The following is a 25,619-nucleotide window of genomic DNA, read 5'->3' as shown; positions in this document are numbered from 1 at the left end:
ATGCCATATAATCTCAATTGTTTTTTGTCAGGGCTTTGACTGGGCTATTTCAGAATGTGTATTTCATTATTATGAAGCCATCCTAAAGTCGATTTGCTTCTAAAGTATGGGTTGCTGTCACATTTCAGGACCCATACTCTTGTGTGCTTCAACTGTGTGACAGACTTCCTCACGTTTTTTCTGTAAAATATTACAATAAAGTTGAGTTCATTGTTCCACTGATAATAGCAAACTATCAAGGGCCCGAGGCAGCAAGGTAGCCGCATATAATGATGCTCCCGCCACCATACTCAAAGGTGGAGATGTAACCAAGAATAGCTAAAAATGGGATTCATTCTGCCAATCTAAAATGAATGGGGTTTCTGTCCAAAAAAAATATTGCTGCACCTTTGAGGTTTGCGAAAAAGCATTTATATGCTCCATAGAATTACTGCAAAATATTCTGTAGACCAACGTTGAAACCAAAGTTGAATTGTTCAGGGGAACACACAATATCATGTTTGGAGGAGAACTGGAGAACCACACCTTCACCAAAACATCATCTCCACCTTTGAGTATGGTGGCGGGAGCATCATTATATGCGGCTACCTTGCTGCCTCAGGCCCTTTTCAGTTTGCTATTATCAGTGGAACAATGAACTCAGAAGTTTATTGTGATATTTTACAGAAAAAACGTGAGGAAGCCTGTCACACAGTTGAAGCACACAAGAGTATGGGTCCTGAAATGTGACAACAACCCATACTTTAGAAGCAAATCGACTTTAGAATGGCTTCATAATAATGAAATACACATTCTGGAATAGCCCAGTCAAAGCCCTGACAAAAAACAATTGAGATTATATGGCATGAAGTCAAGAAAGCTATACACTCCAGACATCCCACAAACCTTGCTGAAGAGAGGCAGCTTTCTAAAGAAGAGGGAGACCAGATACATCCAGATTGTTTTGTTAATCTCATCTGCAACTACAGGAAACATCTGGTTGAGGTTATTGCGACTAATTTAGGGTTAAAACCTATTGAATGCAAGGGTGTACTTACTTATGCCTTGCTGTCCTGTGAATGTTTACATCTTATGGCCAATGAAAATATGAAAACTTGTAAATGTTTGGGTTGAATTAGTTAAAGCAGACTCTGGTTGTTCCTTCTTGTGATTTCCGGGAAGATCAGACCATGTTTTATGACCAATTTTGACAGAAAGGTAAGACATTTCAAAGGGTGTACAAAGTTTTTCCTGGGACTGTATATTCAAGGCTGAATGTACTGTATAGTGTCCTACCCTCACATGTGAACCTCTCCTAGTCTGTTTCTCCCTTAATATTAGTGTCAGATTCAAACCAATGCAGTTCTGGGGTGCTACCTTGCTACTAAAAAGGCACACCAAGTATGATTGAAATCTGGGTCGGTCGGGTCCCAAAGTGTCTGATTTCACGTGAAATGACCCGAATGAAGTTCTCTTTAATTAAACATATTTCATAAAAAGTCTAATAAACAAATATCAACATAATGTATCAATATGACAAATGAAATATATAATGAAATATATAAATCACCATATGCTTGATTAGCATTAGCGCCCACTGTACTGCAACCACTGCAACTACTATATTGTAACTTTTTATAAACGTTGTTATTAATAAACTACCTTGTTTTATTGCCTTAATTCCATCCGACATGTTTAATAAATATTTGGTTATGACTCCTGCACTATTTTAGCACTTAAATATGACATTTAACCTTAATGCTATGATATTTAACAAATTGGTTAAGAAATAATAATAAAAAAAGAAAAAAACGTTTTGCTCATTTTAATATGCAAATTAGAAGGTTTAAAACTCAGAATTCAGCTTGGTAAACACAATATTCAGAATCAGCACCCTCAAATTATGTAAAAAACATGGTTTACCGGCTTTTCCTCAAATTTGCCGCTAGAACTCCTCTTTTGTGAAAATTGTACTAGACTAATATAATGATGTGTAATAAGCAAGGCTAACATACGGCCTTCCAAGTGGATTAGCTGCTAGTGCACACACACACACACACACACACACACACACACACACACACACACACACACACACACACACACACACAGAGTTGCTGCTGTGCAACACAGTAGGACCTTAATTCGCAAGGGCTGTAACTTTGTGTGTGTGTGTGTGTGTGTGTGTGTGTGTGTGTGTGTGTGTGTGTGTGTGTGTGTGTGTGTGTGTGTGTTTTAAAGCAAGACGTGAATGTGAATGGCTTGATTATCTGTGTGTATGGTTGAGAGTATTTGTGTGTATGTATTAAGGATGCGTCTTTATTTTGTAAATCAAGTGATGGCTTCACACCAGCCAGCCAAGGACTTTTTAAATAAGTCATTTAGTGTGTGTGTGTGTGTTTGTTATTGACATTGATGTCATTTATGAGTAATAATATTTGATAGCCTTGTACCGGATTGGAAAAAAAAGATCAGTAGCTTGGTTGCTACGTATGACACTCAGTTGCATCAGGGAAACACAAGACCTGGATCACTGGTCACATTCCGGTCACCTTGAATTTTAATAGGCTATTGCAAAGTGGGTCCAGTGAGCATTCTGTAATAATCGACTGGCCAAATTTAGAATAAAGGTTTGCTGTAGTAGTCACACTTGGCAAATAGTGCTTCTTCTCGCAAACCGAAAATTGTCAGAATTGGAATCGATAGCCATAGTGCTTCTGAATTTTACCAGATAGTGCTACAAACAAATAGACCTTTTTCCTTAAATCTCTTTGCCTGCCATATTTTTTTTGGCCCATTAGCATCTTTTTAATGTTTATTTGTGCATTAACTTGACCATGACTGACTGCGTCTTTGCATATTTTTATCATTCATTCATATTCATAGCCTGTGTCCTCTGTGCATCAAAGTAGACATATTTGTTCGTATCCCTTTTTCCTGCCATATGAATCATCAGATAATTGAAAGACAATAGTGCAGCAAAGGAAAAGAACAAACCCCCAACTGCGCTTATCGCCATCTTTGCTTCTCTCTGTCAGTCTACCATCATTCAGACATCAGAGTTTGATTTCCTCATATGCTGTGTGTGTGTGCGTGTGTGTGTGCGTGTGCGTGTGCGTGTGTGCGTGTGTGCGCGCGTGTGCGCGTGTGCGGGCGTGTGTTTAGGCTTACACCCAAGTGTTCATGTGCTTTCGTTAGTTGTTTTGTGTTTTGGCTGTTTTAAATATCCGTCTTCTCCCATAACTGTGTGTGTGTGTGCGTGCGCGCCTGCGTCTCTGTTTGTGTGTGTGTGCATAGCCGTCTTCACCCATAGCCTTCCTCCCTGTAGAGCTAATTACTGGCAACATTCTCTTTGTGTTTCGATGTTATATCTTTCAAAAGACTTTTGCCATAAAGAGAGACAACAAATGAGGAGAGCGATATACAGTACATAATGATTGAGAGAGAGAGGAAGAAGTGTAGAGAAAAAAGGGATGAGAGAGAGAGAGAGAAAGGGAAAAGAGGGGAAAAGGGCATTTCTAACACAGCGGCCAAAAGAGCTGAATAATAGGGAGGGAGGGAGGGAGAGAGAGGGGAGAGCGAAGAAGAGATGCAGTATGAGAGATGGTGTGAAAGAGAGAAAGACAAAGGAAGACAAGAACGCCAGGCGAGGAAAGAAGGCAGCGAAGGGCAGTTCTTCATAGACCTACTGTAAGCAAGAAAGAAGAGTGTCCTTCCCCATCTCAATATATTTTGCTGTGAAGAAAGGGGTGAGGTGGGTGGGTGGGTGAATGAGAGAAGCGGGCAGAAAAGAACTGAATAAAAGAGAAGAGAAAGGAAAGAAAAGGAAAGGCAGGCAGAGAGGAGGGATGAGAGAGGGTTAGAAAGGGAGGAGGAGGACGAGCAAGGTGTAAAAGAAAGAAAGAATAAAGAGTGTCCTTCCCTGCCTCAATGGCATGTTACTGGGAGTTTTGAAAAGAGAGAGAGAAAGAGAGATGGAGAAAAAGAGAGAAAGACAGAGGAAGTCATGGAGGGGAGGAGTAAAAGAAAGAAAGAAAGAAAAAAACAAACAACCATGTCCTTCCCCGCCTCTTGCATGGCGCTGAGAAGGTCACGAAGGGTGCGGAGAGTTGAAGGAGCTGAGAGCGCATCACTGATAAACCGGCGAAAACACAAGCAAGATGAAGAAAACAAAACAGAAAACACGCCGCAGGATAAACAACATAACCTAAAGAACACAGACGTAAACAAAGCAACATAAACAAAGTGTCTGTCTGTCCACACTCACCCCCCCCACCCCCCCACCCCCACGAGGAGGCTCGTCAGAGCAAGTTCAAACATCAGACGGAAAGGGGTCACCACTGCAATACACACATACAGTACACACATGTACTACACATAGACACTTACACACATGCTCATGAACACACACATACCTGTACACGTGTACACGCGCACACGTTTATAAACGCACTTACTCATACATGCGTACAAATACATACACATGCTCACTGTGGGGAATCACACCACACAGAGTTCAGGACTCTTGAGAATTCCGCTGGCAAGAAACTTGCCAAAGCATTTATTTTTTCAATAACAATGGCGGCTCGTATTGAGGAGTCAATGGACAGATTTTAGACTATATTGGTTCTTTAGATGTGAACAGTAAATGTCTTTGAAGGAATTTGTTTGTGGCAAGGACGGACAAACGATAGTTACCTTCTCAAGGCAAATCCAAGGCACACTCTCCCAGACCTACAGTAGTAGTGGAGCTCGCGAAGCTGCGCGGAACTGCCCAGGTCTGACGAGAATCAAGCTATACACCTACATAAGATTCAAGATTCAAGATTGAAGAATTTATTGTCATTGTCAAAAGGCAACGAAATTGTGTTTGGGGTACAATACTTAGTAGCAGCAGGTTTCCAAGTAAAGTGCAAAAAGAGGTAAAAGTGACACCAGTGCTTGACCCCCCCAGCCCCCCCATCCCACTTAAAGTGCAGCAGAGATTAAGTGCATAATACTCGACACCCCCCCTCTCTCTCTACACACACACACACACACACACACACACACACACACACACACACACACACACACACACACACACACACACACACACACACACACACACACACACACACACACACACACACACACAGAGAAATGTCCAAAGGATAGATGGATACACATACAGTACATCTACTGAATCTTGGTGTACATGGCACGGCATGGCATAGCATGGCATATCAACACAGGGCGTTAAAGCAAAGAAAGCTCCCGCACACTGTTCACATTTGCATGGTTTAATGCAACGTTTCAATATACTGACCTTCTTCAAGCAATTCAAACATTGAATTGCTTGAAGAAGGTCAGTAGACCGAAACGTTGCAGTAACGAAACGTTGCATTGAACCATGCAAATGTGAACAGTGTGCGGGAGCTTTCTTTGCTTTAACGTTGGTGACCTAGGGGTTCCACTCCTACGCACCTGACCAAGGAGGTGTGCAAGAATTCTTCACTTACTAAATATCAACACAGGGCGCCACCGTAGTTCTTTCAAAGCCATGTTTGCCCATCATGGGGCTAAGAGGTATTTTTCTGAATGTACGAACCCTAATCCCAAGGGAATGGGGCAGTAAGAGGCATCCCGAAGTTTAGCGTGTGAGTGGGCAGCAGACTTGCCATGACGTGAATCAGACATTTCTCGAGGTGTTTTACTGGTAAATGTGGGGTTTTTCTTGCCTCCACCATCATAACATTTGCATATCCCAAGAGAATGCCGCAATATGAGGCATCCAGACGTGCGTCGTGTGAGTGGGCATGGGCCTTGGCATCACATGCATCTCGTTTTTCTGGAAGCCATTGTTTTCCTAATGCATGGCCAAGAGATGTTTTGGCAAATGTCGCTGTGGTTTCACCTCCACCAACACACTGTGTCCTCATCATTAGGGGACTGTTGCAGTATGACGCATTCTATGTGTTGTTTGTGTGTGTGGGGGCTGCAGATGTGCCTGCCAGCACGTTATTGCGCTAAACAACCTCTCACAGTAACCCTGAATTAGACCCTCCTGGTACTGTAATATGTATACTGTGCTATATAAATACACTTTGTCGTTGTGGGTGTCGTTGCCGTCATCAATGTTGCGCTTGTGTTGTCTGACAATGTGCATGTCTGTTATTCAAGGGCTTTGATATCTGTCTGAAATGTGCCTGAGTGCACATGAATTATGTTTAGTGTCTGAGTTTTCAATGATGTTGATTAGGGCTGCACGATATCAGAAAAAAAAAATGATACTCGATAACAGCATGCAATACCTCAATAACGATGTTTAAACGATATATAGAAATATAGCCAGTTGGTCTTTGTGGGGGCGTGACTTTGGTCATGGCAGGCTTCTTGCGCATTTGTTGACATTCAGCAAATGATTGGACTGCACCGAAATGTTTTACTTGTTCGTGATAATCAAGTCATTTTCGCGATACACATATCGCCACTCTTGACATCGCGATTTCGATACATTTTCGATATATTGTGAAGCCCTAGTGTTGATGTCTTCATGCCTGTCTTTAGAGGTGTAAATCACAGCTTAAATAATGATACAATTCGATATTGATTTCTTAAGGCAGTGGTTCGATTATTTCTGATACTTAAGAATGCCCCAATTACTTTTCCACCTCTGTTGTGTTGCACAATTAAATTATGCAGGGGCCAGCGATTCGATTATGTTCAATGTCTAAGAATGCCTCCCGATATTGAGTATTATTTACACCCCTATCTGTCTTGTATGCTACATGTTGGCTTTGAACAAGTTGTGATGGTGGTGACAAAGAATTTCCCTTTGGGCACAATAAAGGCTATCTATTACCATGAATCAGAGTTCCCGCCAAGTCTTGTTTGCCAGCGTCCATACGTTGCAAGACTGATATGGATTAGGGATGTAAATGATTAATCGATTAATCGACTTTAACCGATCAATGCGTTAATCGATTAAAAAACATTAATTGCAATTAATCGATAATTCAACTGACAAGAGACCCAGGTGAAATGGGCATGTGAAGAGTGTGTGTGAAGAGGGGTGTGAATAGTGTGAATATTTAATTCACATTTGGATTATAGAATTGAAATAGAATTAATTTAAATGTGGTATTTTATCTCAATTTTTAATGAAAATTGTTAGATTAAGTAGTTTTTTTTCAAGAAACATTGAGATTTCGGGGGAAAACGACGCTTATCAATTAATCGTAAGTCGATCGATAAGGCTATCAACTAATGATTAATGAATTAATCGATAATTTGCATCCCTAATATGGATATGCTCATCTGCTGATTTTGGCCATACTTTGACTCAAAACTATCGTTACATTACATTACATTACATTACATTACATTGCATTTGGCAGACGCTTTATAACCAAAGCGACTTACAAACGAGGACATAATCATAGCCAACATCACTAGCAGATACAAAGTGTGCAGGAAATACACTGAACAAGTGCAGATGCAAAGATCATAAGACTACGCATCAAAATGAAGCAGTACAGCTGGGAAGAAAACCCAAACTGGATTGTTGGAGGTAGTGGGCCCTTCTCAAAACCTAGGAGTGTCCTTCCAAGTGTATCAGCCTAATTAGTCACACCCAGTGATTGTATACTCTTTATTAGTCACACCAAGTGATTGGATATTCTGTAGAGTTCACCAAAGAGTATCCAATCACTGGGCGTGACTAATTAGGCTGATACACGTGGAAGGACACTGTCCTAGGTTTTGAGGAAGGCCCAGAGTATGGCGGCGGTAATGGATATGGTATGGCGGTGCATGGGCAGAAATGGGGCCATAATTGACATGCTCGGGGGTATGAGCATGTGTTAGTGCACAAGTACAGCCGGGGGCCCATCTGTGGTGCTAATTGAGCTACCAGTCTTAATGAAACACCACACACACACACACACACACACACACACACACACACACACACACACACACACACACACACACACACACACACACACACACACACACACACACACACACACACACACACACACACACACACACACTCCCTGCTCTGTCCACTTTCTGCCATCTTAATGGGCTGTTAATTGGATGCTGCCAGACGGGTCTTTCACTTGCGATGATTGAGCTGTTCTAACCTCTCTTACTCTCTCTCTCTCTCTCTCTCTCTCTCTCTCTCTCTCTCTCTCTCTCTCTCTCTCTCTCTCTCACTCACTCACTCACTCACTCACTCACTCACTCACTCACTCACTCACTCACTCACTCACTCACTCGTGCACTCACTGGCTCACTCACTCACTCACTCACTCACTCACTCACTCTCACACACACACGCTCTCACAGTTGGACCAATGGGGCGTCGTCAGTGGCACCTGTAGTGCTGTTCAGTTTCTCTAGACTGATATTACTGGGCAGCCATTTTTATCCGTGGGCTAACTATGATGGAGGTGCATGCAGCACGATTATGATGGTGTGTGCTCAGGGAAGCCGACAGGGCTGGGGGCAAAGGGGTCAGTTGTCCCGGGCTCAGGGAGAAAGGGGGGGCAGAATTGGGTTCTCATTACATTATATGTATTGGGTTGGGGGCCCTTTTACTCGATTTTGTCCCGGGCCTAGCCAAAGCTGTCAGCAGCCCTGTGTGCTTGTACTCTGTGTGTACCGTATGCACTGTGTGTGCATGCGCTGAAGAGGGAGAGAGAGAGAGAGTATGTTCTGTGCATGAATGTGTTTGTGTGCTTATATGCCGCCCACTTAACTCTGTGTTCAGCATCTGTCGAGGCCAGTGAGATCCACTCCCCAGAGTCCCCTTTGCCAAAGCACAGGCTGTTCATTACCCTCTTGCTCCTTAATGCGCTCCCTTTGGAGCTCAGGAGCTTTTATTCCCCTTCCTTTCTGGAGTATGAAGGGAGAATTTGTGCACTCTCGTTCTTGTGGACTTGCTTGAGTGTGTGTTTCTCTTCCTCTATCTCTCTCTCTCTCTCTCTCTCTCTCTCTCTCTCTCTCTCTCTCTCTCTCTGTCTCTCTCACTCTCTCTCACTCTCTCACACTCACACACACACACACACAATTCTAGTGTACTCACACGTCCATCTGTACACACCAACCTCCTTCTGGACATGCGTGGGAGGTGGCACATCAAGTTAAGCATGTACACGCCAGAAGCGAAGAGTTAATTTAATGGAGACAGGTAATTAATTAATAAGCTGGTGACCAGGGAGCAGAGAAGTGCTTGGTGGTTTACAGTATAGGACTGATTTGACCCAGGCATAGAAAGGGAGGAAGGAGCCTACAGCCTAAATTGATGCTCAAGCCTTGGCTGCTAAATAGTGCAATTTGCATTGTCAATTCAACACTCAGAGAGTCAAATGTATCACGGACAGTGTTGGTCCTACTCTCATTATGATAAATTAACACTGTGAAATTTATTTTGTAGCGCCGCTTAAATTATTCCGACTTTTCAGGCTATTTCTCCCGTGTTTTAGAGACCCATCTCTCGCCTTTCGTCTCCCTTCTGTGTTCCTCCTAATCAAGCTTACTTCTATTTCATGTAGTTTCAGTTTATGAAGTGATGGTAAATAATTAAGCTAACATTTTCACGTGTCAAAAGTTCAGTCCAATTATACAGTGGGTGGTCTCATGTATGTAATAGTTTATAAAAGTTTTAATTGGCCAGATGGGAATTTGACACAACACCTACAGATTTCATAACTTATACAAATTGTAACAAATAAACACTTTTTACAGAAAAAAAATAGAGAAAGCTACCACAGGAAGCTACAATTTGTTGATTTGTTGACTTGTTGGCATTATATTTTTGAGTCTATCTTATTTTTAAATAGTGAAACCAAAATAGATGTACTCTGGGGGTAAAAAATACCTTCGGCAACCAGTAGCAAACCGAGCCATTGCCAGTTGGGAAATGTTAACTGTTATGGTCTTGGTCAGACCAAGTCTCAAAGAGATTTGAAAGTCGATGATAATCAGGCTAAAAAAAATACTACCTCAGTGTTCTGCTTTCTGGAGAAGCTGTCTAGCCACAGTACACTTATTAAAAAATGTGGCGTTTGTCAATTATCACATTACAACATCTCTCACACTGTCGGAAGTGATCATATCAGGGATTCTTCCTTACCCGTGATAAAGTAGCTGACAAAAAAATAATATTTCCACGTTCTCAAACGTTGGATCAAAGCTGTTATGGTAATGAAATCATTTTGCAGGGGGAGACGGAACTAATGAAGTAACTTGTGGATTACGCTTGGAAACGGAATTAGACACAGTGTTATCCATATTGGGGTTGTAACATCCTGTTAAATTAAATCTTTCCGAATGTTCTGACAAGTCGGACCGGGTGTAGTTGATCTCCTCTGCAGGCGTTTTTTCTCTTTTTTTCCCCGATTTCTCTCATTCACTCTCTCTCTCTTTCTCTCTCTCTCTCGCGCGCTCTCTCTCACACACGCTCTCATACTCTCTCTCACACTCTCTCTCACACACGCTCTCATACTCTCTCTCACACTCTCTCTCTCTCTGTCTGTCTCTCACACACACACACACACCACACACGCACCTCTTTTTTTTTCAAAGCGGCTTTCAGGAAGTTAATTTCACAAGGTCCTACCCAGGCAAAATGAACTGCTCTGTCTCTCTTCTCACAGCAGGACAAATTATTTATTCATAACACATTTCTTTTTTTCCCATCTGAATGAACGTGAGCGTGTGATGGTTGCCCTCTGCTGGGCGAGTTTTCTTTTTAGTCAGGCAAGACCATTACAGATCTATCTGGTGCAAAATCTACTCTCCATCAAATATGCCTGATAGATATCCTTAATGGAATGTGGCTGCAAGTTGTGAGTTGGTGAAAAGGGGACATTCTCTGTTGAAGGATGTGCGGGGGAAACGCAGTTGAATGATTTTTTCTCTACCGAGAAAAAGGGACATTTTCTGGAAAGATGTGCGTGGGAGGGAACCACAGTTGAATTATATTACTCGTTAGAAAAAAAGCAAAGGTTACAAGGGCTTTTTCACTTTTTCAGTGATTGCTCCTAAGCTCCGGAATGAAGTGTCAGTTAGTGGTAGGATGTATTGAAGATGTGCTGTAATGACATGAGTCGTCACAGACCTGTTCATTAATCTTAACATAGAGGGGGGAGAGGATGGGTACAAAAACCCTACTGTGCTACTGTGATGGAACTCTGGCGAAATTCACACCGGCATGTTTCCGTGACAGCGGGTGAATGGTGTGCGAGGAGAGCCGTGTGCTTCCTGCCGTGTCCTTGGGAACCACATCAGATCTGACAAAGAACACCAATCTCGCCCATATTGACCCACTGAAATTGAGAGATGGGTTTTGGGGTTAACTGACAGTTAACCTTCGAGGCACCCACGGACCGTTTTCATCAACACTGATGAATCTCAGTGTGCTCTAAAGCAGTGTTTCTCAAACTTTTTAAGACAGAGGACCACTTTGACCCCCGCAAAAATGTTCAGGGACCACCTGTCAACTGAATTGACAGTTGACGGGTGCTAATTTGACGCTGTTAATTTCGATGCAGATCTACTTTTTATTCATATTACAAGGCTGTCCTATTGTGGTGACAATATAACTTCAGCTATGTTTAGATTTGTAATGATGTTACAAATATGGCCTACTGCTAGCTTGTCTTGGAAAAATAGAAATCCCCTCGCGGACCACCTGAGCTCTGTCGCGGACCACCACTGGTCCCCGGACCACAGTTTGAGAATCACTGATCTAAGCAAAGGAACCTCCTTCCACCTTCCTGGCATCCTTTGATGCTCCTTGATGTTTCATGTTGTCTGAAATTGGGCTGGGATGCATTTCTCAAAAGAGTTGTTAGCCTGTTAGCAACTTCGGTAGTTGCCAATGGGAAAATGCATTGAAAACAACAAAGTAGCTAATGTAGTAAGCAACTTTGGTTTCGAGAAATCCACCCCTGCTTTGGTCTAATGATTAGGGAGTTGGTCTTTGGAACAAAATATTAGAATCAATACCCTTTGCCTAAATAACTGTATGCCACTTTGGAGCAAACCGTTTGCTAATGGCACGAATTGCCCATACGCGACTTGAGCGATTCTAGCGACGGAAGTAATTGACTTTGTATTGAGTTGCTGGCGACAGAAGAGATAAAAGCGATTTGGGCGACTAACTGCGACTTGAGCGACAGTTTGGACTGAACGGAGCACTAGTTGAACAGGCTTGGTGTACTGTATGTGCGTATAGCTGATACGGTGTGGTATGATATTTGAAATTAAATGGAATTCAATTCAAACTGATCTCCAGTATCAATATTCTGAATTGAGAATGTAAGATGAGTTCTTGGGCGGCTGGTTGCAGCTCCTTGCAAGCGGGACGGGATAACCGCCAGACCTCGCCAGTAGGATTACATCATTATATAGTACACACGCGCACCTGCACACACGCACCTGCACACGCATGCACACACACACACACACACACACACACACACACACACACACACACACACACACACACACACACACACACACACACACACACACACACACACACACACACACACCTGCAGACACTTCTCTTTCTCACTCACTCACACACTCTCTCTCTCTCTCTCTCTCTCTCTCTCTCTCTTTCTCTCTGACGCACACACACCTGAAGAAACACACACGCACTGCTGTAGGATTTCATCATGAGACCGGACGATATCACACTGAGAGGCAGTGTGCTCCTTGTTTTGACGAAAGCCGGTTGCCCCTGCGCAGACAACTTTTTTTTCATAGCATTGAACAGCATGTGGCTGTTACAACCGTCAGACTTGGATTTCTTGGGCACAAAGGATGACTAAGAATGAAAAAAACCCAATCAAGTTTAGTTGAACATAAAGTAGTTCTTCCAGAGATGAGTCTCCTTCCAGAACGTGTAGGGTCCTACAAAGGCCTGGGGCCTCATGTACGAATACTTAAGCGGATTTCATACTGAATCTTTGCGTATGTGAAAATCTGAAAAATCAGCCTGAGGCTAATTCTGGTACAACTGGTACAATGCATGAAATGTCAACATATTTTAGTTGTACATGGTCCCTAATAATAACTGAAAAAATATTGAATATTGTCTTCCTGCCCTGGTAGAAGTTTCCTGAATAAATTCAATGATTTTGCTTGCAAACTTCTGTTACGGTTTTTGAAAATATATTTGCTTTAAAGTTTCTTTAATTATGTGCTTTGATACTGAAAGTAGAGTGCTGTTGGTTGAAACAGAGCTTATTTGTGCTTGTGTGCAAAAAAAAGATGAAATGCTTACTGGAGGAGAGATGATATTTTTTGACATAAATCGCTATCTTGACATTTTTCAGCAATACAGAGTGTAATACATTTGTTTGTTTATCTGTTTTGGTTATTTATTCATTTATTTACTGTGCCAAGCGATTACTGGGATGTTTTTTTCATAACAGCCGTCTCCATGGCAGCGTAGCGTCGGTTGGAATGTTTGGCGCATTCTAGAAGCTTTCCCCATGTCATTATGCAGCCATCATGCGACAGAGGCACGGAGAATAAAAGTTAACTTTGGCAGAAGCAAAAAAAAAGGATGCCCACGCACACGCGCACACCTCTTCTTTGCAGAGTTTGAAACTGGGTCTGAAGAAGCGATGATTAGTTGGCTGATTGAATTAAAAAAATAAAATAAAAGGGGTTTTAAAACAAATTTGCTTCTTCTACTTTTGGGGTGCACAGCCGCCTATTTGCAAAATTGACAAGGTGGGGGCGAGAGCAGAGAAAATAACTTTATTTTTACAATTTTTTCTCCATGGCACACTTGCTTGCCCTCTCTCTCCCTCTCTCTCTCTCTCTCTCTCTCTCTCTCCCCCACTCTCTCTCTCCTTCCCTCTCTCTCTCTCTCTCTCTCTCTCTCTCTCTCTCTCTCTCCACCCCACTCTCTCTCGCTCCTTCCCTGTCTCTCTCTCCTTCTCTCTCTCTCTCTCTCTCTCTCTCTCTCTCTCTCTCTCTCTCTCTCTCTCTCTCTCTCTCTCTCTCTCTCTCTCTCTCTCTCCTGCCTCTCTCTCTTTGTGCGTTTGTGTTTCTCTCATTCTCTTTCTCTCAGTGGCATCTCGTTTCGTGAAGTGTTTTGGGGATTAATGGAGTGGCTGTTTTTTTCTCTTGACTCCCAATCGTGTGAAGAGCGGAGGAGGAGATGAGTTGTCTTGCTCTCTTCTCTTCTCTTCTCTTCTCTTCTCTTCTCTTCTCTTCTCTTCTCTTCTCTTCTCTTCTCTTCTCTTCTCTTCTCTTCTCTTCTCTTCTCTTCTCTTCTCTTCTCCCTCGCATGCTGCTGTTCTCTTCGCTCCTCTCCTCTCCTCACTTCTCTTCTCTTCTCTTCTCTTCTCTTCTCTTCTCTTCTCTTCTCTTCTCTTCTCTTCTCTTCTCTTCTCTTCTCTTCTCCTCTCCCTCTCTTGCATGCACAGCGCTCTAACCGTTTCATCCACTTTATCTCTTGAGATAAAAATGAGATAAATCACGACCCAGCTCAACTATCTCTCTCTCTCTCTCTCTCTCTCTCTCTCTCTCTCTCTCTCTCTCTCTCCCCCAACACGACTCCTGATGTACCACTCTCTTGTTTTTTTAAAGAGATTTTCCCTATCTCTGATTTTGATTTGTATGTCTCTGCCTCTCTCTCTCTCTCTCTCTCTCTCGCTCTCTCTCGCTCTCTCTCGCTCTCTCTCTCTCGCTCTCTCTCTCTCTCCCGCACCTTTTGGCTGGCTATCTTGGGCTTTTCATCACACTGGTAGAGCCTAAATTATTTGTATCATTTTGACCAGCAAAGTGTAAAGCCATAAACTTGTCTCCACATCTCCTGCTTTCTGATAACACACTACAAGGAAAGGTCAGGGCGTGCGTACACACACACACACACACACACACACGAAACCACTACCAAGCATGCGCACGCACGCACACACACACACCTCAACGGCGGAATGCCATCTTTCCTTTTGCCATAAATCCTGTGGATCCCACATACACCCTCCCACCCTCACACTCCCCCATCACTCCTGGGTCATGCCTTTAAAACTAGAGATGCACCGGATCCTGATTTTTAGGATCCTGCCGGATACCGGATCCACTGCTTAAGATCCTGCCGGATCCGGAACCGGATACCGGATCCTACGAAAGGGTTGAAACACATAGCCTACTCACACAAGTGGGCCCTTTTTATCACGTTGGCTCAAACTATTTTGACTGAAAAGCCTCGGCTACCGGATCCTGGATCCTGGAACCGGATCCGGATAGTCTGAAAAACCCTATTATCCTGCCGGATTCGGAACCGGATCTTGGATCCTGTACATCCCTATTTAAAACTCACTTATTATCCACCTACACAAACAAACAAACATATCTCTCTCTCTCTCTCTCTCTCTCCCTCTCTCTCTCTCTCTCTCTCTCTCTCTCTCTCTCTCTCTCTCTCTCTCTCTCTCTCTCTCTCTCTCTCTCTCTTTCACACTCTCTCTCACACACACACACACACACACACACACACACACACACACACTTCTTGGTGAGCTTCTCATGGTGAGTTAGCTTGCGTTGTAATTGGATGAAAGAAATCATGTTATGAGATTTAAGAGCCAGCTTCGAGCTGGCAAGGTATGCGCTCCATATGAACACACACACACACACACACACACACACACACACACACACACACACACACACACACACACACACACACACACACACACACACACACACACACACACACACACACACACACACACCTATTCCTACACACAGACAGATGCATCATTCTGTCTGTCTGTCTGTCTTTCTGTCTGTCTCTAGCTCTGGCTCTCTCTTGCGCTCTCTTTCTCATGCACAGCAGGGGCTGAGAGGGAGGACTGGACATGGCTTGAGTGTATCGTTACAGCCCTAATGGCTTGGCTGGGGCATTCTGGTTTCATTTTGCCAGAGTGGTTGCAGTGCAGTCCAGTGGTGTAGTAGCCTGGGAACTCCCATACTGCCTTTAGTTCTACACAATCGTTTCGATCTGAAAGACAGTATGGCGAGGATGACTCATAACGTCCAAGATCATGGGATCTGTGTCATAATGGCCAAGCATTCCGACCTTTACAATTTCTCTGCCCAATCAGAGAGCAGGGCAGTGTGTCATAATAGCCAAGTATTCTGGCCCATATGGAATTTACAATAGGCAACTCCCCAGACTTAATCTCACTTGTGATTAGGTCTGGTGTTAACCAGGCAAGTGGTGTAGTGGGGACCTCATCAAATAATTAGGCAACTTATATCATATCAAAACCCCCATACTGTCTTACTGACGTGCTGTTATTCTTCTCCCTTTTCATCTGTTTGGTCCATCACCTGCAATATTGCTATGTGCTCATTCCTTTTTGTATTCAAACATGGGCATACGTTTTTTTTTTTTTTATAAATCTCACCTCAGGAGAAGTGGGTGGACTGTGTACCCCCGCGTAGTGTGTACAGCGCACCGCGCCCACTACACCCCTGGTGGTCTCCCTCTAACAACATGATTGCTGAACCCTGACTTATACAAATTTTTACGAACTTACACAGACATGCATTCACACACATGTAGCAGAGACGCATATACACACACATGGTTTGGCCAGATATGTCTCATTATCGCTGCCTGTATCTTTCTCTCTCTCTCTGGTTTTATTACACACACACACACACACACACACACACACACACACACACACACACACACACACACACACACACACACACACACACACACACACACACACACACACACACACACACACACACACACACAATCACTACATCCTCTGCTTTATTGTTTACTGTTTTTAGCTTTGGAATGTAGTGTTTTAAATGTGTTAAAGTTTACCCTTCATATCTGTAGACCTTGGTCCTTATGTAATAATGGAATATGAGCCACATTGCAATATTGGCCTTCAGGTTCTACTGTAGGCTGCAGTACAATATGAACAGAATTTCCATGGAGACCTTGGGTGGAGGCCTTCTAGTAAACACCACATAGTTATTCTGAGATTCATTTTTTGAGACTGTCAGAATGTGCATGTTTTGAGACTGTCAGAATCTGTCAATTGTCCTCCCTACTAAAGTTGACAGGCACCGGCATCCACGAGCAGGCTTTGTTCCCAGTATTGCTGGAGTTGTCTATCTCAAATACATTTAATTTCTTAAAAAAATATTTCCCACTAAGCAGTCGGGATTACTCTGTACAGTATCTGTATTGATTTATTTAACATGCTCCCCATTTGGAACGAGAAATGGATTCTTTTTTAAAGATTTTTTTTACTTTGTTCATGATAGAACAGTGCAGAAGGTGACAGGAAGTGAGTTGGGTGAGAGGGAGACGGGGAAGGGTCGGCAAAGGACCCGGGCCGGGAATAGAACCCGGGTCGGCCGCATTATAGCAAACGATTGCCATGCCATATGCGCCACGGTAGGGCAAGAAAGGGATTCTAGAGTGCTTGTCATTAGGGCTATGCCATCTGCGCTGAGCATATTCCCACCACAACAGCGTTCTACAGCAAGACCTTTAGATGATTGGCAGTTAATCACTTGGAGGAACTCAAGCTATGTAAATATGGCATTACATTTAAGTTGTGTGTATAATGAGATGTGTAACCAAGGGGGTTACCCCATACAGCTAGCGGTCGCTAGGAGTCCTTGTGACTTTCTCATGTATACTGTGGCCAGGCCCGCTGACAGCTTTGGCTGGGCCCAGGGCAAAGTCATTGGATATGGTCCCCCAACCAATACATAAAATGTAATGAGGACCCAATTCTGGGGCCCCTCTCTCTCCTGTGTCCAGGACAAGTGACTCTGAATTATTATAGCAGGTGTAAATCTGAAGTTCAGAAAGTTTGCCACTTTTTTCCCCTCCCCTTCTTCCATCATACTAGGTGACTTCAATGTGTGGCTCAGCATAGCCATATTGACTGCTCATTTCAATCAGCTGATTCAGACCCTGTAGAGTTTTTTACTGTCTTAACCGGCATGATTGACACCTAGACATTTACCAGCCGAAATAAAGTAGGTACGTAATATCAAGATAATGAAGTAGAAGGGTGTTATGGGGTTCCATTCTCATAATGAAGTCTGGACGCCATAATGAGTCTGCAGAGTTCCATTCTACCTGCCAGAGACCCAGAGTTTCAGTATTGCACCATTAAATCCACAAAATAAGCCCTCCCTTTTATCTTCTCATCCTTTTTGTTTTTAAACTACATTTACATTATTAATAGGCCCTGTTGTTCTGTTCAGCAAATCTATTGGTTGAATAAGGTAAATAGTCCATCTTAATCTAACCTGCCCTCTATATTTGGATTTTCTGGGCCTAAGCCGGAATCAGGGTTGCCAGATGAGGCTGATGATTTCCAGCCCAAAAAATGCTCAAAACCTGCCTAGAAGCCCAAAATACCACACACATCTATTGACTTCTATGGCAAAAATTGGGCAGGTTTTTCCTGCCAAATACCATTTTTACCCGCACACGGCCTTCCTAAGTAGCCCAATTGGGCGGGAAACAGCCCAATCTGGCAACACTGGCCGGAATACTTGTGGAGACCAGTTTTAGATCTTATAAAGTAGTCTACTCTGAAAATACAGTCCAATAAAGTTCAGATTAGTAGTGGATTTTATTCTTGGCCTGAGCTGGGCTGAGGTATATACTGTCCCACCAAGTTCCACTGCAGTCTCGTCTAATGTTACAACATAATCCTTCTTTTCACAATATCACAGACCAACAGAATTAAAACGCACGCGCGCACGCGCACACACACACACACACACACACACACACACACACACACACACACACACACACACACACACACACACACACACACACACACACACACACACACACACACACACACACACACACACACACACAATTATTAGAAGCATCTTTACTCACATACAGTATCGCAGGAAATAACTTCTGCAATACCTCAGCCTCGCTAGTTATGTTGTGTTATACAAACACTATAATCCTTTAGCGATCTCTTGTTTAGAAATAAAGGTGTGATTAGTTTCTTGGTAGTTATAATCCACCGTGACATTTAATAATCGCTGGATAAGACTCATGGGAAAGACCTAATCGACTTTCTCACACAAATACCAAAATTGTTCTGCCTCACATGCATGTTAAGTGGAAAAACAACACTAGTATTTCACTGGCTCTGAAATGTCTTGGGTAGTTTTTTTTTTTTTGGGGGGGGGGGGTAGATGGTCAGTCATCCGTGAAAAAATAAATAATGCATCCATTTTTTTTCTTCTGAATATCGAGTTGTATTCAGATAGCATTGTATTTCTTGCCTTTTGTTGACTGTGTGCGTGCATGTGTGTGCCTGCATGTGCGTGCGTGTGTGCATGCTTCACTTTCACACACACACACGCGCACACACACACACACACACACACACACACACACACACACACACACACACACACACACACACACACACACACACACATAGGCAGGCAGACTAATACAAAGATCGATTTCCTTTTTCAAATGGTAGAGTTTTCCTCTCAGTGCTCTGTTGGTGTGCGTCTGCATTCGTTTGTGCCGAGAATCTTAAGTGAATTTGAGGCGGATCAGAGTGTACTCAGACATCGAAGACTAACCATGTGCAGTAGTGCATGTCTCTCCACACACGTGCGTGTGTGTGTGTGTGTGTGTGTGTGTGTGTGTGTGTGTGTGTGTGTGTGTGTGTGTGTGTGTGTGTGCGTGTCTCTACTATATGTACGTATTCACTAGACACTAGTACCCACATGTTTTTCCTCTCCTATTTTCATAAGATGGACTAGCGTCTGTCTCTGTCTCTGTCTCTGCTGGTGGATATGCCTGTATTTCTATGTGTGCATGTACATGGCTGAGATGTGCTTGTGTCTGTGTGAGTTGTTTTCATCTGTAGTCCAGAAGGTAGACCAGATCAGCGTCTGTCTGTGTCCAACGAGTACCTAAGAGCGGTGGTGTGTGTTTGCACAAATGTATGTACTATGCATGCTCATCTATGTGTTTTGTGTATCTCCTCTCTAACCAGGACTGGTCCAGAAAGTAGACCAGCGTCTGCCCGTCTCCAACGAGTACCTCCTCCTGAGCGGCGGTGCCCGAGAGGGCGTGCTGGACCTCAACCCAGAGGAGCTGGGCGACTACGCCAAGGGTGTGGACTTTGACCTTGACTTCACCTTGCTGGTGCCCGCCATCAAGCTGCACGACCGCAATCAGCCGATCACATTGGACATGCGCCAGTCGGCGCCCTGCCACTCCTGGCTGAGCCTGAGGCTTTGCGACCCCGCCATGTTGGCCCGGTGGCGAAGCTGCTGTGAAGACGAAGGTCAGACTCAGAGCCAAGGGTCGTCACCAAACGGGCACCACGTCGACCTTCTGAGCTCGCCGAACGGTCACGTTGACCTCTTGAGTTCGCCAAACGGGCACGGTGACCTCCTCGGCTCGCCCAATGGTGACATAGGCAGCGGCAGCGGCGGCGTAGTCAGCGGAGGGATTCCGCGAGGCGTCCCTCCGTCGCTCCAGTCGTCGCCTCAGTCTCTCGACGGGTGCTACTTCTCCCCGGCGCTCGTCACCGACTGGTTCTGGGAGGTCGTGAACGTGGCAGTGGAGGAGCTCAGACGGAACCCTCAGCGGGGCATTCCGGTGCCGGACCGGGTGGAGCGCAACGGGCCCGTCACGACGCTGGTCCTCACGGCCGGGACCAGCCGGGTGCTGTACGACCTCCTGCCTGTGGTGTCCTTCCGCGGCTGGCCCGCCGTGGCCCAGGGCTGGCTGACCACCAACCACTTCTGGGACGGCAAGATCACGGAGGAGGAGGCCATCAGCGGCTTCTACCTGCTGCCCTGCTGCTCGCCGCGCGGAGGCCGCCCCGACCGGGAGTGGAGACTGGCCTTCTCCCGGAGGTGAGATGATATGATAAACGTCCGTTTTTGATTCTGGTGCATGTGAATGACTTACTGAGAAACGGAATTTCTTTATGAATGACTTACTGACAAACGGAATTTCGATATATGTTGAGTACTTTAGAAGAGCTTTTCTCCATAAAGACTGTACAGGAGTAGCCACTTAACTCACTAATTGTCCTTTGAAATTACCGCCAATTACATCTATAGACGTCAATTACATTTCCTTGTTCCATGTGCATACCAAGCAATTTCTGATCAATTCTCTTTGCCTTTGCTCTCCTTTCCTGACTCATCCTCCCTTCTCTTCTATCTTTTCCTCTCCTCTCCTCTCCTCTCCTCTCCTATCCTCTCCTCTCCTCTCCTCTCCTCTCCTATCCTCTCCTCTCCTCTCTTCTCCTCTCTTCTCTCCTCGGTGACTTTGAAGTGAGGTGCAGCTGAAGAAGTGTGTCCCTTACCCGGCCGCCCAGGCTTTCCAGGCGGCCAAAGCCGTGCTCTCCCGGCTCCTCTCCCGGCCCAGGACGGGCCTCAGCCTCTACCACCTGAGGGCGCTGCTCTTCTGGGCCTGCGACCGCCTCCCCACTGCCTACCTCAGGTAGTTATTTCTAAGGGCCAATGCCGACTTTCTGAACAAAGATTTGAGAGTTTATTTATTTACCGTATATTACCAAATAAACGCCCTTGGGCAAATAACCGCCCATGTCCTAATAGCCGCCCAGGGTCTGACCCCATTTTGTGAATTAACCGCCTCTTCCGAATAACCGCCTATGTCCAAATAGCCGCCCACCGGCTGTTATTTGGATAATTTGAAAAAAACTTGGTACCATCATTTTATTTGCTGCTTTATTTAAAAAGTGTATTTATTTTTAGTATTGCTATTCTATTTGACAATTGTTGCACTACTGCCATGTTGAGGCCTTGTTGATCTCCTGTCTTTTGATAGCCTACCTCATGTTGATTTCTTGTTTATTGATACAATATTGATATGTTTACAATAGCTTTTACATTTAATTTTTTTTGTACAAAAAATACTGGACAGTAACCATTGTAACCAAATAATGGCCTGGTGCAGGCTGGTGCAAAAATAAATAAGAGCCTTGTGCAAATAACCGCCTGCTTCTTTTAAACGCCCGGTCTCCAAATCGATTTTGTGAAATAAACGCCCGGGCTACTATTTGGTAATATACGGTATATTAAAAGGGACACTACAATTAACATTCATGTTGTGCTGGAGTGCTGCACTCTATGAGGTTTTAGCGTTGCACGCTACATTTTTCTTATACTCACTTGGCAGGCAGATGTTCCTTAAAAAATAATGCTATAATGCTAGCTAAGCCTTTTATGATATTCTTTGTACAAATAAACTTGCCTCGCCTCAGCTGTCCCGACAGAGAGACTCCCGCCCGCCTCTTGCTCGGTCTCCTAGACGACCTGGCGCACTGCATTCTGGGTAAGAACTGCCCCAACTACTTCCTGCCACAGTGCAACATGCTGGAGCACCTGACGGACAGCGCCGCCCTACTGGCAGCCAGGAAACTGGCACATCTGAGGTCGGATCCAGGTAAGGTCCAGAGAGTGGTGTGTGTCTGTATGTGTGTGCGATCATTTAGCAAACACTCTCATACAAAGTCACTTAAAAAACAAAGTGCGTGTGTGTTATTTAGAAACAAAACAGACACCAGAAATTGGTGGGAGAGCATTTAAGCATTTACACCTGACACTTGTGTTTTTCCTGTTTATTTTGTGTAGCTAAAAAGTGCATAAATATTGCCTCGGGAAAGCTCCAAAGCGATATATAAGACTCTAAATAGCAAGGTGTGTGTGTGTGTGTGTGTGTGTGTGTGTGTGTGTGTGTGTGTGTGTGTGTGTGTGTGTGTGTGTGTGTGTGTGTGTGTGTGTGAGAGTGTGTGTGTGAGAGAGAGAGAGAGAGAGAGAGAGAGAGAGAGAGAGAGAGAGAGAGAGAGAGAGAGAGAGAGAGAGAGAGAGAGAGAGAGAGAGAGAGAGAGAGATTTAGGTGTTCATATATGCTTGACACTTGTGCTTTTCCTGTTTATTTCTTGGAAATAGTAAACTGGAAGTGATGTGCAAAAATATTGCCTTGGGCATGCACCAAAGGAATATGCAATACTCTAGGTGTGTGTGTGTGTGTGTGTGTGTGTGTGTGTGTGTGTGTGTGTGTGTGTGTGTGTGTGTGTGTGTGTGTGTGTGTGTGTGTGTGTGTGTGTGTGTGTGTGTGTGTGTGTGTGTGTGTGTGTGTGTGTGTGTGACCCAGGTGAGCACCTGCGAGCAGCCCTTGAGCAAGCCAGACAGGCCAGCCAACTGAAGAAGGAGGCAGCAGGCATGGCAGGAGCCAACGGGCACGGGGGAGCAGGAGGAGCAGGTATTGTGTGTATGTGTGTGTGTGTTAGTGGTGTGTATTAGTGGTGTGCAAGAGAGTCTACTCAATAATGTACAAACAATGTTAGATGATTTGTGTATCCCTTTGTTAGTTAGACTCAGTGTCGTTTTTTTGTGTGTTTACACAGGCCTCAGATCAGGTCAGAAATGGTTTCACTTTTCGTTCTGAGTGTCTGCACCTCTGACAAACTTTTGTTGTTGTATCTTCCTTCCCCAACAGGCTTCTGCTCGTCTCCCGGTTCCCCTGGCTCCCTGTCGCCGGAGGATGACCGACTGGCCCAGAGGCTCCAGCAGCTGGTGACGGAGAACCCCGGCAAGAGCATATCGGTGTTCCTCAACCCGGACGACGTCACGCGGCCACACTTCCGCATAGATGACAAATTCTTCTGACCTCTCTGGAGAAGAACAGCGGAAGAACAAGTCTTTTATTTCTCTCTTCCAGCTGGACCTCAATTTCACAAAGTCAATCTTTGTGTGATTTTCGCCACTTCAAAAGTGGCAAGATGATTTATGTACATGGCACAAGTTTTGCCGTCTCTTTTACAAAAAAAAGAACTAGCTGGACCCTCACACTCAAAGATCTTCTTGCGTGGCTGTGACATCTAAGAGCTGCAAGATCTTATTTACAGGACCTCATACTCAGAGCTGTACCAAGCAAATTCTTCTTCTGATGGACCTCACTATGGCCACACTTTCACGTCAACGACAAGTTCTTCTGAGCTCTCTGTGTCTTTTGACAAGAAGAACTAGCTGGACCCTCAAATTCCAAGACCCTCTTGTGCGGTGGTTACAGCATCTTGGAGCTGCACGATGTTTCTGTCCAGGACCTCATGTCCAGAGCTGTACCAAGTAGGGATGCAAACGATTAATTGATAGTTTGCATCCCTAGTACCAAGCCATTTCTTCTTCTGGTGGACCTCAGAGCGTCCACACTTTCTCATCAATGACACATTCTTCTGAGCTCTCTCTCTTTATTTTAAGAAAAGGAACTAGCTAGGCCCTCACACTCCAAGATGTTCCTGTGTGGTTACGACATATGACAGGAGCTCCAAGATCTTTTCTCCAGGACCTCACACCCAAGAGATGTACCTTAGCATTGATGACAAGGGCTTCTGAGTATTTTCGAGAGCACAATGGTGTCGGGGACCATCAAAGCTGCCAGATCTAGGGTAGCATCGGGCAGCGTCATGCTAACAGGGTGATATCTTCATAAGAGCACAGTACATGAGGATGAAAGATGTACATTAATAATCTGACAAATAATCTGACCAACTCATAGAAATTGAAAAGTATCAAACACCAATGTCTTGTGAGGTCCTGGCTAACTGGCGTCGTACAAATATCAGTAGGAAAGAAATTGCAGCAGACTCTGCTACATGTTTTCAATTTAAGATGGCTGAAACGTCACTTTAAAAAATATCCAGAATGTGCGACACTTTCTTTTTCTTTTTATTCTTGACAAGAGAGTATCTGGGAACCAGTATCAGGGCATCCCATCTGAGATCTCTTGAGGACTACTTCTGAACATTTTCTGAGCTATAACTGATGAACTACTTTGCACACTTACATTGTCAGCGACGGGGCAGGGTATGGGTATCTCTTTCAGAGTGCACTGGAAATGGTTTGACAGGACTTTTTTTGTTGGAGCTTTACCACAAATGTGACTACGGTAATCTGTGAAGCTCTCAGCCCCCTATCTAATGCATCCCCTGATTTCCTTGAATAGCTACCCCCCCCCCCCCCCCCTTGACTTCCTTGGATAGCTTCTGTGCAGGTAGGGTGGGGCATTTGTGGGATAGCAATCAACACAAAACGGCCTGCTGAGCTGCAGCTCCGAATATGCTTTATTCCAACCCCCAGCCCAACTCCACCACCCACTGACTTAATCGAACAGCTACCAAGCTAAAGAATAATGCAATGCAAATGCTGGAGGTAACCCCACTGTTTTATGCACAGGGAAGGCACCACACACTGATACACAGACACAGACACAGACACAGACACAGACACAGACACACACAGACACACACAGACACACACAGACAGACACAGACAGACAGACAGAGACACACACACACCACACACACACGCCACACACCACACACACACACACACACACACACATTCTGTCTCTCTCTGTCTCTCTCTCTCTCTCTCTCTCTCTCTCTCTCTCTCTCTCTCTCTCTCTCTCTCTCTCTCTCTCACTCTCTCACAGACACACACCATGGTAGCACAACCAAACTGAATCCCAAAACAGCCCTGTGCAGAGAACACTCCACATGCCCCCTGAATTTGCTATTTGCTATTTGCTA

The 25,619-nt window shown here is 44.4% G+C and overlaps 1 protein-coding gene across 1 annotated transcript in view; it reads left to right on the top strand.

Moving 5' to 3' along the window:
- tmem102 (transmembrane protein 102) overlaps nucleotides 1–25,286 on the top strand; it is a 40,256-nt gene extending 14,970 nt beyond the window's left edge. The window contains exons 3-7 of the mRNA XM_063186332.1: nucleotides 20,040–20,910; nucleotides 21,338–21,505; nucleotides 22,290–22,471; nucleotides 23,183–23,290; nucleotides 23,528–25,286. Of these exons, the coding sequence (XP_063042402.1) occupies nucleotides 20,040–20,910; nucleotides 21,338–21,505; nucleotides 22,290–22,471; nucleotides 23,183–23,290; nucleotides 23,528–23,697 (1,499 nt within the window). The 3' untranslated portion in view covers nucleotides 23,698–25,286. The remainder of the gene's footprint in view (nucleotides 1–20,039; nucleotides 20,911–21,337; nucleotides 21,506–22,289; nucleotides 22,472–23,182; nucleotides 23,291–23,527) is intronic.
- The last annotated feature ends 333 nt before the right edge of the window (nucleotides 25,287–25,619 follow it).

This window comes from Engraulis encrasicolus, chromosome 21 (genome assembly GCF_034702125.1).
Source record: "Engraulis encrasicolus isolate BLACKSEA-1 chromosome 21, IST_EnEncr_1.0, whole genome shotgun sequence".
In the NCBI taxonomy this organism is placed as follows: domain Eukaryota; kingdom Metazoa; phylum Chordata; class Actinopteri; order Clupeiformes; family Engraulidae; genus Engraulis; species Engraulis encrasicolus.
The sequence above is the reverse complement of the archived record's forward strand: the minus strand, read 5'-3'. Positions and strand labels throughout refer to the sequence as shown.